We start from the raw sequence: 14020 nt of genomic DNA, 5'->3' as shown, positions 1-14020 counted from the left end.
CTGTCCCGGCTCCAAACCATCCTTCACACAGCTGCCGAAGTCATCTTCCTAAAGCACTAGCTTGGTCACCTTCCTCCAGTGTTCAAGAGCTCAGTGACTACTATTACCTCTAAGGACAAGGTTCTTAACCTTTTTTGTATCTGATAAAGCCCATGTATTCCTTCTCAAAATGTTTTTAAATGAATACACACACACACACACACACACACGCATGATTACAAATGAAACCAATTATATTGAAATATGAAGATATTCAATAAAAACAAGTTCACTAACCACCCCAGTTTAAGAACCCCTGATGTAGGATAAAATAAAAGCTCCCCAGCCTGGCATTTAAAGCCCCTCACAATCTGGGTCCAGATGAGCTTTTTAGACTTACTCTGCTTTGTTCCCCCTCACTTATTCTGTGTTCCAACCAAACTGGCTTACTTGCTGTTCCTTGAACTTGACATTTACCATCTCTGTACTTTAGCATAGATTGTCCCCCAGGTTTGGAATGCAGTTCTTTCTTACCTCCCTCCACCTCTGAGATTTCCTAGTTTCCTTCAAAGCTCAGCTTCTTTGCAATTTTCTTTGAAAGCCATTCCCAATTCTCTTTCCTCATCGATTAATAAGCAATTATTAAATACTTACTATGTACCTGGAAGCACACTAAGCCCTGGAATTGACCGTGTGTGTGCCTAGTAGTTTACATGCTTTATCTGCCAGTCAAATACAATCTCCTTGAAGGCATTTTTTCTTTTTATATCTAGTGCCTAGGACTACCTTACACAAAGTAAGCGCTTAACAAATGTTTGCTGGATTAGACTGAATATTGGAGGAATACAGATAAGAATACAGATAAGTACACAGATATACATGCTTTATTGAGATGAGAACTCAGCATCTGACAAAAACCACTGGGCAACCTGGAAAGCAGTCTGACAGAAACTAGGTACAGATCGGCATCTCACACCATATGCCAAGATAAACTCCAAATGGATACATGACTTATCAACATAAAGGGTGACATTATAAAGAAACGAGAGAAGCAAGGAAATTATCTGTCAGATATATGGATAGAAGACGAGTTCATGACCAAACAAGAGATAGAGAGGATCACTGGAGATAAAACGAACAACTGTGAATACATAAAATTAAAAAGGTTTTGTACAAACAAAACTAACACACCTAAAATTAGGAGAGAAGCAAGTAGATGAGGAAAAAACATCTTTGCAAGTTTCTCTGATAAAGGTCTCCATCCATATATCACATATACAAAATATATGTATATATGGAATAATTTATAAGAATAAAAGCTATAATTGATAAATTGTCAAAGAATATGAACAGGCATTTTTCAGAGGAAGAAATCCAAGCTATCAATAGCCATACCAAAAAAAAAATGTTCTAAATCACCATCAATTAGAGAAATGCTAATTAAAACAACTCCACCTCACTCCCATCATATTAGCAAAGTTAACAACAACAACAACATAAGACAGGCTGAAAAGATTGTGGGGAAACAGGTACATTAATTCACTGTTGGAACTGTGTGGGAGTCTAGCCATTCTGGAAAGCAATTTGAACTATGACCCAAAAGGTTATTAAACTGTGAATACTTTTTGACCCAGCAATGCCAGCATTAAGTGTATACCCTAAAGAGACCAAAAAAAATTAAAAAGACCCATATGTAGTACCAAAGAATTGGAAACTAAGAGGGTCCATCAATTGGGAAATGGATGAACAAGGTATTGCCTGTGACAGAATACTATTGTGCCGTAAGAAATGTTGGTGATGGTTTTAGAGAAACCTGGGAAGACTTGTATGAACTCACGTACAATGAGGTGAGAACAAGGAAAACAATTTACACATTACTGCAAAGACAACTTTAAAAGACTTTAGAACAAGCAACACATGACCCACAACAATTGTGGAGGATTCATGATGAAACATGCTACCTGCTACCCAACTCCTGACAATGAGGTGAGACAAGCGCAGATCAAGACTTTTTCTAACATGTCCAATGGAAGAATTTGTTTTGCTTGACTACATATGTTTGCAACAGGAGTTGATTTTTTTTCTCAATAGTGAGGGAAGGAGGGTAGAAGGAAACAACGTGGAGTTTTGTTGATTGAAAAATATAAAAATTTAAACTTTTTTAAATAAGTAATTTGAAGACTGTTAACTAGGGAGAATGGGGAAAGCTTCAGAGTCAAGGCAGCCCCTGAGCTGAGACTTGGAAAAGGAGATGAAGAAGGTATCTGAAAGGCAGGAATGTAAGGGTGGCTGAGGAATGGGACCCAGCTGGTGTGAATGCACAGGGGCATTCCCACAAAATGGCATCAGCAGGGTGTGTGGCTCATAGTTAAGCACAATTTTCTTCAAGCGTAATTCTCCAGAAACTTTTCTAAGCACTGGTCTGAGCTCCTCTATGGCAAATTTATCAGAACTGGATGGATACCGTGGGAAAAACAGCTTATCATGTATTAAGACCCACACCCTGGACCCACCATCTGGCACCCTGGACAACTGATCTAGAAAGTAGGTATTTGCCTCTTTAACTGCCTTGAATGAATACTCAACTATAAAAAGTCTTTCCAATGGTTTTGAAGCAGTGGAGTTCTTGATCTCCTTCTGTATTTTGGGAGTTCAGTGATTACAGAAACAGATACCTTCAAGCAAAATGCAGTGGAGTTTAGAAGCACTTATGTGATACCAAAAATGAATTTTTATTTAATAATTGTGGGACTAAGTGATGAAATTCAGAGTGGCACAGGAGAAAGAGTACTGTTGGGGTCAGAAGACATAGGTTTTGAATCCTGGCTCTGTTACTTACAGTACTTAACTGTGTGACTTTGAGGGAGCCACAGTCTCTCTGGGCCTCAGTTTCCTCAACAGAAATACAAGGATATTGAATGAGATGTTCTCTAATGAATTGTCTAGCTCTGAAATTAAACTCTTCTTGATTAGTAAAAACTTTGGTGAGGCCCTTCCAGGATATTATTAAGGGGTGCTTTCCTTTATACTTTAGAGTGCCATCCTTGTTCTAACTTTGGGGTGGTCACTAAACATACCCTTGTCACAAATATGTCAAGTGGAAGAAATTCTCAATATGAAAGATGGAACCCAGAATGAATTACACTGTTTTGATACGACTGCTAACTCATAAACCATCACTCCTTCAAATTACTCTTCTCTCCTCCTTTAATCTGTTTTTCAATTATTTTAAGTTTTCCTCTTTCCCAGATTCCCATTGTGAACCTATGGAGTAACCGTGCCACCACATATGCCTCCAACTCGTGCTGAGAGAAGCCTGTGAGTTAGTGATGGGCCTGTTTGATACGTTCATGCCTAAAGTTATGCTGTCTCCAAACACCAGTCTCAACCGTGACTTGATGGCCAAATACCACTCCTCAATGGTACTGTCAACCCAGAGTTTGGAAGGTGGGGCTAAAATGCTTTGGTCTAAGATGCTACGGTTGGATGGCAAGTTAGACGGGTAACGTCAATATCACCTTTGGCTTACAAAACCTGTGACAAGCCTCTGTATGCTCTCGATTTAACAAATAGTCCCATGCCCTGCTACGCTGACCCGATGTTATCAAGGGGAACAAGGAAACATTCCTGGCAGTCATTCTGACAGGGATTTCTTTCAGTAGCCTGTAATTTAAGCTCAGGTGCAAACCTATGTAGTTGCTGTTATTTATCTAAGAGATGTTAAGTGTTTAGTTACTTTGAGAAAAAGCAAAAGCACATGATCTACTTACAAATTGAAAGTGAACTGAGGATAAGTTCTTTGCTTCCTTCAATTTCTAGCCCAGCATCTTTCTTTTCTTAACCACGTTTCTCCTGTGGTTAGTAAAGGAGAAAGTCACAGCAGATGTGGAATCAGAGGCTCTTGCTCACACTTCCTGTGTGATGTCTCTGGGACCTCAGTTTCCTCACCTGTAAAATGAGCTCTAATGCCTCTTCCAATTCAACTTATAACCCTATGACTCTCTAACTTGCTTCTTTTCTTTTTACTTGGGCTTATATTCATCCTTGATCCTGTGTTCTTGATGTAAGTAAATGCATGGATAACATTAATTTCATAATACCCAGCCTCTTGCCCTACCATTACCCTCAAACTCACAGTATTCAGCATCCCAGATGTGCTTTCCCTATGGAGCCATGTTTTCAGCTCAGAAGGTGTCATCCAGTAAAAATGAACACTTTGGAGGATCCGCACAGAGTGTGTATTGTACACGAGGATTAACATAACCAGACATGCAAAGAGGCAATATATTTCCGATTATGGTTTACCATTGAGGCCGTTAAGTCATACCAGACTGGAAGAAGGCCAGCTGTAAGTATCAGACGCATTTCCCCGTTGTTTCTAAACCATGCCACCTACCCTCCAGCTCCCCTCCTCTCTCCCAACTTTGGACTCCAAACTTGGGGCCATGGCCTCTGCTAGGTGAGCTCTCACCTCCTCCTGGCCCAGCCCTCAGCCACCATGCCACTTTTGGCTGCTTCCCAACCACCTCCTCCCTTCTTTAAGTTTTTTAGCTCTAGTCAACTTTCATGTGTCATCTTCCCCTATTAGAATTTACTTCTTGAAGGCAATGGCTGTCTTGCGTGTTTTTATTTGCATTCTTCTTGCTTAGCATAGTGTCTTAACATATCAAGCATGTAAGTGCGCATTCATTCATTCATTCATTCATAGAGACAAGAAAATCAAAAAAGCTGCACATCAGCCTCAAATAGACTCTACTGTATAACCATAATAAAACATGAAAAAGTAAGGGAGGTAAACACTGAAATCACTTGGCATGGGGGGGGGGGTGTCACATCTGGTAATGAAGGAGAAGGACAAAGGATACATTTTGTTTTTGTTTTTTCAATTGAGATGATGATAGCTTTGCTAAGTGAGAGCTTGAAACTCACTTCCAGTAGCATTGGGACTACTTCCCTCCCCCCCCAGTCCACTCCTAATTGTTAGGGAGTTGCCTGTATGGGTCACTGAATTATCTAAAGCCCTCCGCTTTCTGCTTCTCTTTGGTCACTTCAATTACCCACGCTCTCTTTGTTGAGTAATATACACAGCTAACTGTAAAAAACAAAGGGAATTCTTTTTTAACAAGAATTAATGCTACCATCAATTCAGTGACATCATCCATATCGTTGCCATTTGGGCAAAGCTCAAATAAGAGCAAATTATTTACCTTTTTTTTGGGGGGGGAAGGTAAGGTTGAGATGCTTAATGCACTGCAATGACAAAGTACACAAAATAACACAAGCAATGCTTAAGTGACAAATGCAGGTCTTCCAACCTCCATTTCTCCACAGGGCTATAAACATTATTAAATTTTATTAACAAAAAACTTTGTACACATTTCTTTTAATACATTGGAATTTTACAACTAGGTAAAATAACAGCACATTCAAATTTTACCGTTTATACAAATTGTTACAGAATAACAACCAGTGGGCTAAGTAAAATAAACCACACTGATTTACTTTTGTAAAGTATCTACAAAAATGATTTGACAATTTCTTTAAAATCCCCCTGAACATATAAAAATAAATTAATTTTTACTTTTTCAATTAAATCTACCAATTAGAAATATTACAAATCAAAATATCAATGTTTTCTTATTAATTTTTCACAATACAAAACAGATTCACAAAACCTTATTTACAGAAATGAGGTAAGAACTGTGCAATGTTTAACCAAGAGACATATTGCAGAATTAACATGTTCTTCCAGCTAAGTACACAGTGGAGGTCTAATTACAGCTGGGTCTTTTCCACTAATAATTCACACATTTAAGTACAGATCAGTGGTTATTGCCCCAATTGTTTAATTTCTACTCTGCCTTACTGTCACACCAGGAGCTTAGCTACCCTAAGCAGAAGTGTCGTAATACAAGTTTTACCTGTTTTAAACACTGGGGTGTTTCAATCACTGACAGTGATGGGACGCAGTTAAACAAAACATCTTTTTTGCATGTCCACTCCCTTTTGTGGTGACTCATTAGTGGAAAAACACCCAGGTAATAGTTTTGCCTGAGCTATCTACAGTGGCATAGAAAGTTTTAATAAAGGCAGAACCAGAGGAAAGGCTGCTGGTCCAATGTCCCAAACTCCCACTGTTTACGACGACTGTCCACAGTGCAAGCTCAGCTGTCTAGAGCCATTTCAACACAATGGAGGTACTTCCAGGCACTTGGTCGAGGCCAGACATGACCAGCACTTTCCAGAGTGGCCTTCTCTTATGGAAAGGATTCTTTCTATATGAATTGATCTAGTTCACCCAGCAGCCCAAAACTTGCTTAAGGTTAATAGCTTTGTGTTACAAAATAAGTCAGTACCAACTCTAAAGTAAAAGCATTTAGCAGTAGACATTACCATCAGAACTTGATTAACAATACAGATCAAGTCCCATTATAAAGGAAATCTCTCTAATAAAAAGATTGCCCAAGCCCCAGCTGATGACCCATTTATTTCAAGCAATTTCCAATACAATAAAATTCCAGTACAAGAAAATATTCCGGACAGTCCCTCAGATTGTGTTAACAGGATCTGACCTGCAGTCAAGCATATCTAGCCACAGCAAAAGATTACGGTTTTGTTGGTTCTTTTTTCTTTTCAACTTATGTATTAAAAATCAAGTAATTTGTCATTGGATTAAGTCTTCACTTTTGCTATTTATAAGTCCAATTTGTAACAAAAAATAGTGCACCAACGATACGTTTTCTCTTTATGGTTGATGCACTCATTGCATGTACGTTGTTGCATTGACAAAAATAATTAGTTGCTGAACTTTCCTTCAAAGTTCATGAAATCTTGGGGGAGAAGAGTTCCATTTCAGTGCAACAAAGCAACAAGGAAGTAAATCAAAGCGTTAGAAGAATGTCCTCATGACAAACCATCCTTTGCTGTGCAGTTAGCTCCTTGTTGCATTCTTCATAGTTGCAGAAAGGAGGACTGCAATAGCAGCCATAAGAAGTGCTAAAACAGCAGGATAAGGAGTTTCCAAAATGTTTCTATGGGTCAACTTTTCTCTTGTGCAACAGGCCCAGTTTTATCATTAAGTCTCTGCAATTAAAATTCAAAATATTTTAAATCAAAGTTGGCAAATCAATTTTGGGCAAACAAAACATCCTAAGTCATGATCAGTGCCATAGCAACATAAAGTATGATTTAAAATAAGGTAGATAGTTCTTTTCTGGAGAGCCAATAGTCTCTGGAGGTGGAGATACTCTAAACTTTACGTATAAAAGCAAAATGAAATTGAGCAGCATATGGACAGAGTATTTAACTCCTCTTATTTTTCCAGGGATGCTATTTACGAGGCATGAAAGAGAACTCTTTTCTATGGTTATGCTAATTAAACATCTCCAGTTATTCTAGGCTCTGGGCCTTCTTCCTGTCACATCTGTATTCCTCCAAAGCTGCCTAAATGTACCATCAAGGCTTCATTTCTTCTCCATTCCTGGGCTCTGTTAACCAAAAGATACATTTATATTGCTGTATAATCCAATGTTAGTTGACTTGTAACTTCACCTCATCAGTCTGGCAACAACTTGTGTTTGAAGAACTGGGAAGGAAGACACAAAACTATTCAAAAATCAATATAGAACTACTGAAATTCAAAGAAATCAGCAAAATAGTAAAGCTGTGACTGAGTCCATGAGAATGACAGTTATTTCAAAATTAAGAAGACAGGGACTGTCCTTAAAAACAGTGGGGCAATTAAGAAATGTAGACTTGGCCAATTAGACAATGAATTATAAACCTGAAGTTGGCTATGAATAATTTCATTAAAACACATGCTGAATGAACCCCTTCCTTCCAACAAAAGCCAAATGCGCAGTTTTTGGTCAGAAAGCACAGAATGGAAACCTTTACAAGGCCAAGGGAAACGCCTGCTCTAAAATCAAGTCCCTAAGCTTGCTCGACACTTCCCGTAGGGTCCCAGTCCCTCTCCACTGCCCAGGGAGCTCTTCGTCCCCCAGCACACCTGGCCTGAAGCCTGCTCTCATTTGGAACTCAGCCTTAGCATCTGACCCTGAGCCGGATTCCTGCTTGGCTAATTGCAGGCGCGATGCTGTTTGGTAACATGAAAGCTCTACTGCTGTGCCTGCCATCACAGTCTTTTCTTCACACCTTCTCCACCCTAAGTTTTACCTCAGTCAGTGATTGTGGACTAGAATTTGCATGAAAATGAGAAAAACAGAGGTAAAGAAATTAATAAAATTCATTCTAGCCTGTTAGTGACTGGGATTTTATTTACTTTTCTAGGAGGAGAGTAATCAAATTAAAAGACAATTTAAGAATTAATTTTAGCATAAGCATAATTCCTTTATTTTAAGGAAAAAAGTTTTAAATTATTCAAATAACAGATCAAATTGCACAAAGCGGGGATTTTTTAGAAACACCTAAGTGGCCATGCTGTACAGCTTAAATATATTTTTCTGTTTGTTTGTTTTTTTAAAGAAATATTCTCTAAATCTATGTGCAAATATAGCCTGATATAATTAGAAAATGCATAATAAGTTGGCTCAGTTACTTTGCTTTTTTTTCCCCCCACCAGTTGCTAAGACAACTGGTTTAAGAAATAATTATCAGGGGAACTTTGCACACAAATAAAAACAAAGGTTAGATCAAAGGCAGCAGGGAAAAACAGTAAATTTGGATATGAGGACTGGGGTTCTGAATCTGGACTCTACTCACTGTGTAACCTCTGGCAGCTGACTTTCCTGCCTCAGTGGGCCCCAGATGACCCATCTATAAGGTGAGTACTTGGAACAGATACTTTCTAAGATTCCCTTCTAGCTTGCAATTCAAGGATGACTAGATCTAACAATTCTACCAACACCTTGGTAATACATGTAGCACAATAAAGTCTACTTACTGTTACTTTCTGATTTGTATTATCCCCATGAATTGTGAGAAATGGGTTGGTGGTTGACGGGTGAAGTGGGGGTGCTGGGGTGCCTGCCAGGAGGTTATTTATGGGTATCTGCGATGGGCCCGGGAGCTGAAGCTGCTGCAGTTCAGGCTGGTGGTGGTGCTGCTGGTGGTGCTGCTGCTGTACTAACTGATAAAGGAGGGCCTGATGTTGTTCCTAAGCAAAGACACAGAAAAGGGGTTGAAGAAAAATAGGAATAGGGGTCAAAATGAGTTCCTAATCAATCATATTAGATTAGGCCCTTGGCACATACTTCCCTTTTTAACTGATACCATATTTAAAGTCTAATCTTAGATATTTATAAATCTGTTATTTTCAAATTCACAGGGAAGGAATGCTATCCCACCTTATCTGATGGGAAAATAATACTCTCAAAAATAACCCTTTTTCCTAACAAAGCAAATTTATAAAAAACTCACTAATTAAATAAACATACTTTACTAGATATGTATTTACAATTCCACTAGTACCCAAGAACTAATCGTTTTCTTGACTTGGCCATATGAAAATTATCTATAGAAAAATTTTCCCACAATCAAAGAAGCAGCCAATTATGTCTAATATGCTTGTAATGACAACAGGAATGATATACTCCTAAAGTCTTGACTTAACCAGGAGAACAGGATTTAAATGCTTTCAGTCCTAGCCCTAGAAGTCACTTTACACTCAACAATATTTACCAAGCACTTACTTTGCAGCAGAAAACTTAACAAGGTAATTCACTGTGGGCTGGAAATGTAATATCTACTAATTACAGTAACTCTTGATTAAATAGAAAGCTCAATTAACCAGTTTATCGTATATTACTTTCAAGAGAAAGGATATAAGAGCCAAGAACATAAGATTCCCAGCCTTCTTCTTCCTCACTCCTGGCCAAAGCATGACCTTTAAAGTAAACTATGGGATAAGTTTATCATCTGTATTTACTATACAGTGAGAGCCAATATTCAGGCTAATGATCACAATGGCCGACAACAACCTAAATCAAAGAAATCCTTTGCTATCTATACTATACATAAATCACGTTGAGCATTCTCTAATTACATAGTCAGGAAATGTGTACTTTCACATTTCAGAAAAGTTTTTAACACTTAGGACTTGAAAGAAACAAACAAAAATTTATTTAGTGGTTTATCCTAAGCTAAAAAGAGAACTGAATTAAGCACAGCATCCCATCAATTTTTTGGTTATTTGATGTCTTACTAAACAATAAAAATCTACTCCAGGTATCCCAGGACTTTGCTGGGAGTCAGGGAAAAGCATTCTTGTAGTGAAACTTATCTAGGCTAATCCACAGGGCAAAAAAAGAAAACATTTATTTTCGATCTTGACTGTTTCTAGACTGAGTTTTTCAAATCTATCAATCTTAGGGGCAAGGCTTTTATTGACATATTTCTTATATTGGTAATCCAAAAAAAAAAAACAAACGGACACTACAAAGATTTGTTGCTAAGTATTAAAACAAAGTCACGACAAAAGAAATGAAGGACTTACAGATGTAAGCTGCTGAGAATTCAACAATTGTTGAAACTGCTGCTGATGTAGAAGTAGTTGTCTTTGCTGATCAGACAATAAGCCTAGTCCAGAGGCACTGAAAAGTAACGATTGAAATTCTGACTTTCTTCCATATAATTCTGTGGTTTGTTTTTTAGAATTAAATTCTTCTCATTTGAAATTTTAATACAGAGACAAAATCACAAAGAGGACCATGGGCTGGGAGCAGAAACTTGTCTCTTCAGTTGTTCTGAAGTCAACACCTCTACAAATTCTCATGCGATCACACTCACACCCACTCACATCTCTATTCCCATGAATTAAAAAAAAAAGCGCTGGCTTATTGTATAGAATTTTACAAACTCGCAGTCAATATTAACACACTTATTCTTAAGTTATCCAAGAACAATTTGTTTAAAAATTCACCAACATTTTAATCGCATTTTTTAAACAAAGAAAACCAAATGCAAAAAGCATTCAGTATCTTAAGCTTTCAAGGAAGGGAGGAAAGTGGAAAATTTTTAAAAAACAACACAGATTTTTAAAAGTTTGCTCAGAATATACTAATTCCCAAAGCTGTGTTTAGTAAAAATATTTCTGAGTCCAGACTACCCACTTATTTCAAGTAATATTCAACATGAGAATTATGGAAAAATTAATTTAACTGATCATTCACTTGATATTCACAATGTATTTGACAATTTTATATCTTAATTCTAAAAAGGTAAATCAAATGCACACTCAATTCTCTTTTAAAAGACTTACTATTCAAGGAGTAACTAACTCTATCATAATATTACTTCTCTCTAGAATTTATAAATTTCACCAAATGACATGAAAATACAGATAATGATGGGGGAGGAGTGCTTTTAAAAATATGTATTATAGACCAAAAAATAATTAAAACAAAAAGCTAGTGAACTAACATTTTCCATGCTAGTGTAGATGACAAAACCAAATCTGTGTTTTTCTTCTGAATAACATGATATCCACAAATAAAAACATGCCTCTGTCACTGGTTCTGTAAACACCTGGATTAGTCTGTTTTGAAAATGCTGTATATAGCTCAAGTACAAAGAATTCATTTTAAAAAAACATATTAAAGAAAAAACATGGGGGTCTTCCTCCAAGAGCCTGGGAAACATTAACAGTCCCGATGCGGTTTCTGTCGGCGTCTTACCTGTTGTTCAGAGTCGCTGGCAGTGGATGGGCTGCATTAGGTGGCACAGGCGTGTGGGGGAGGGAAGTAGGGTTCTGCGATATTGTGACAGGGGTCTGAATGACGCCGTTTAAAGCTCCTACAATTCCATTGATTGCCAGTTGGTTACCTGGCAGAGCTCCAATTATTCCACCCACTGCAGGCACCGCAGGAATGGTGGATGTTACAGTCTGCATGCCGCCAGCCAGCGCCCCCACGGTCACCCCATTGACCTGCTGAACTCCAGCCACTCCAGAGCCTTGTTGAGCTGGACTCTGCCCAGCAGGAGGCGGAGTGGAGAGGGCTGAGGAACTGCTGGTGCTTTGTCCACTGGAGGTTAAGTCCTGATGTAGGAAAACAGAAAGCTGAATGGCAAAGAGCTTGGCAGAGCAGAGCTAGTCAATGATTTTGGGGAGAGTGTAATGCAAAAGGTTAGAGGTGACACACAGCAGAAAAACCATGCCACAATTACCTGATTGAGTGCAGGAAGAGAACTATCAGGTAAAAAGCTGTGTCCTAGATGGGGACTCTTACTGTTGTTTAAGGAATCGGTGGTGGGAGCTAAAAAAAGAAAAAGAACACAATCAGATTTTCTTGTTAAACTACCAACAAAATGGCGGTTCCAAAGAACTTATGAGATTGATGACCTGGATTCATATACAACTAAAGCAAAAGCTCATGCTAAAGCTAAACAAAACTGCCAAGCTGAACAAAGAAAAAAAATTGAACATGTTAAAATCTTGCCACTTCAGGAAACAGATGTGCATGCATGACGTAAGGGAGAAGGGCTTGACCTGTGAGTTCACTGACATGGGAATCTCCCCAGTAAGGACACTCCCTCCACCAAAGCAGGTCAGCACCTCCGTGGCAACTTCCAGTCAGAGAGGGGTCAAACTCCCCCAGCCCCAGCCCCCAAAATTGAGAAGAGTTTAATGAAATAGATAAAAATACAATTCAATGTAGTATCAATTTGTAGTTTTTCTAAGTCAATATGGAACCTGCAGGGATCTGATAATCTATTTGAGTTTGACCCCACTGGGCTAGAGTGCTGGGAGATTCAGGGCCCCGCACAGGTATGTGTCAGCGGCAGGACTGGAACCCAGGCCTTCCCGCTCCAAGGCCAGCTGGGCAATCAGCTCTTGTCTCTGTCTCTTTCTCTCTCTCCATCCCAGTACGTAAAGTGTGTGCATCCACATCCACATCCCAGCTGTTAGACAGGAAGGAAGGGAAACTCTGAAAGTAGAGTCAACACTCTTTACATACACAAAACAATAGTTTTTTGTACTTACCAGTTTGTGCTGGAAAAGCATGGACTTGATGAGATGGGCTAGGATTGGTGGTCAGGGTAGGAAAGGGGACAGAGAGCTGAGCATTCAGCAACTGAAGACGTTCCTTTTTCGCTGTCAAGTTTTTGATCTGTTCCTCCAGTCTTCGATTTTCAACTTGAAGTTGGTGTAAGGACTTCAGCATTCCTAGAACTAGTCATCAAATGACTCATGAACAGGATGACTTTTAGAAGTTTAAGCCACTTTACGAGAAAAAAAAACCCACATGAACTTTGTGAAGCTACTGACATCACACCCACTTTTTCTCTGGTCCTTGCCGACACGCACATACTCCCATGTAGTTCTCATTGTTGTGATCACACTATTTTGCACTCTGCTCTTTTCACGTTAGAGTTTACACACAAGTTTCCCTGGATGGATGGATAGATGGATGACCTAATGCTTATCATTTCTAATAGACAGAGTAGCCTATCATGTTAATAACACATGGTTTGATTAGCCATTCCTCTATTGTTGGGCATTTGCATTGATTCCAATTTTTCAATATTATAAATAATGCTACTATGAATATCCTTGATCACCTTCCCCTCTTTGGAATTATTGCTTTGGGATATATTCTGAGTGAATAACTTTTAGAAACATGTTTCTACTTTATTTCATTATCTGAAAACCTAAAACTATTCCACCGCTCCATGTATATTAATTATTGAAAAAGTCAAGTACTAAAGATGTCAATAATTTTAGTTCCATGTAAAATATAGAATGGGAAATAAAACAAGACGGATGGAACCTGCTGTGCATTTTGTCTAAATTATTTGAGGCTGAAGTGAAGGAAAATGCTTTTTATTTTTGGATGCCTAATTTATGTGTCTATGAATATAAATATACCTTTGAAAGAAAGGGAACTATGCCCAGCCCAGTGCCAAAGGCTTTACATATTATCCACAATCAAAATAGAAATGTTGAAAGATAAAAGAGTTTAAATAAAAATAAAGACTGGCTTTCATATGCACGTGATTTTTCATCAAGGCTACATTTAAAAACAAAATTTACTTATCAATAAACAAAATCCTCTGCCACAAACATAGCACACCAATTTCTTTA

The 14020-nt window shown here is 38.3% G+C and overlaps 1 protein-coding gene across 1 annotated transcript in view; it reads right to left on the bottom strand.

Annotated features, from left to right (window-relative positions):
- Nucleotides 1-5262: 5262 nt before the first annotated feature.
- Nucleotides 5263-14020, bottom strand: part of MLLT10 (MLLT10 histone lysine methyltransferase DOT1L cofactor) — a 220463-nt gene continuing 211705 nt past the window's right edge. Inside the window, exons 16-21 of the mRNA XM_078151936.1 lie at nt 12920-13108; nt 12103-12191; nt 11613-11974; nt 10433-10529; nt 8882-9094; nt 5263-7584 (exon numbers count right to left, since the gene is read on the bottom strand). Coding sequence (XP_078008062.1) covers nt 7510-7584; nt 8882-9094; nt 10433-10529; nt 11613-11974; nt 12103-12191; nt 12920-13108 — 1025 coding nt within the window. The 3' untranslated portion in view covers nt 5263-7509. The remainder of the gene's footprint in view (nt 7585-8881; nt 9095-10432; nt 10530-11612; nt 11975-12102; nt 12192-12919; nt 13109-14020) is intronic.

The sequence above is a fragment of the Phascolarctos cinereus genome, unplaced genomic scaffold (genome assembly GCF_003287225.1).
Source record: "Phascolarctos cinereus isolate Bilbo 61053 unplaced genomic scaffold, phaCin_HiC Scaffold_1;HRSCAF=81, whole genome shotgun sequence".
Classification (NCBI taxonomy): Eukaryota; Metazoa; Chordata; class Mammalia; order Diprotodontia; family Phascolarctidae; genus Phascolarctos; species Phascolarctos cinereus.
This window is presented reverse-complemented; position numbering and strand designations above follow the sequence as displayed.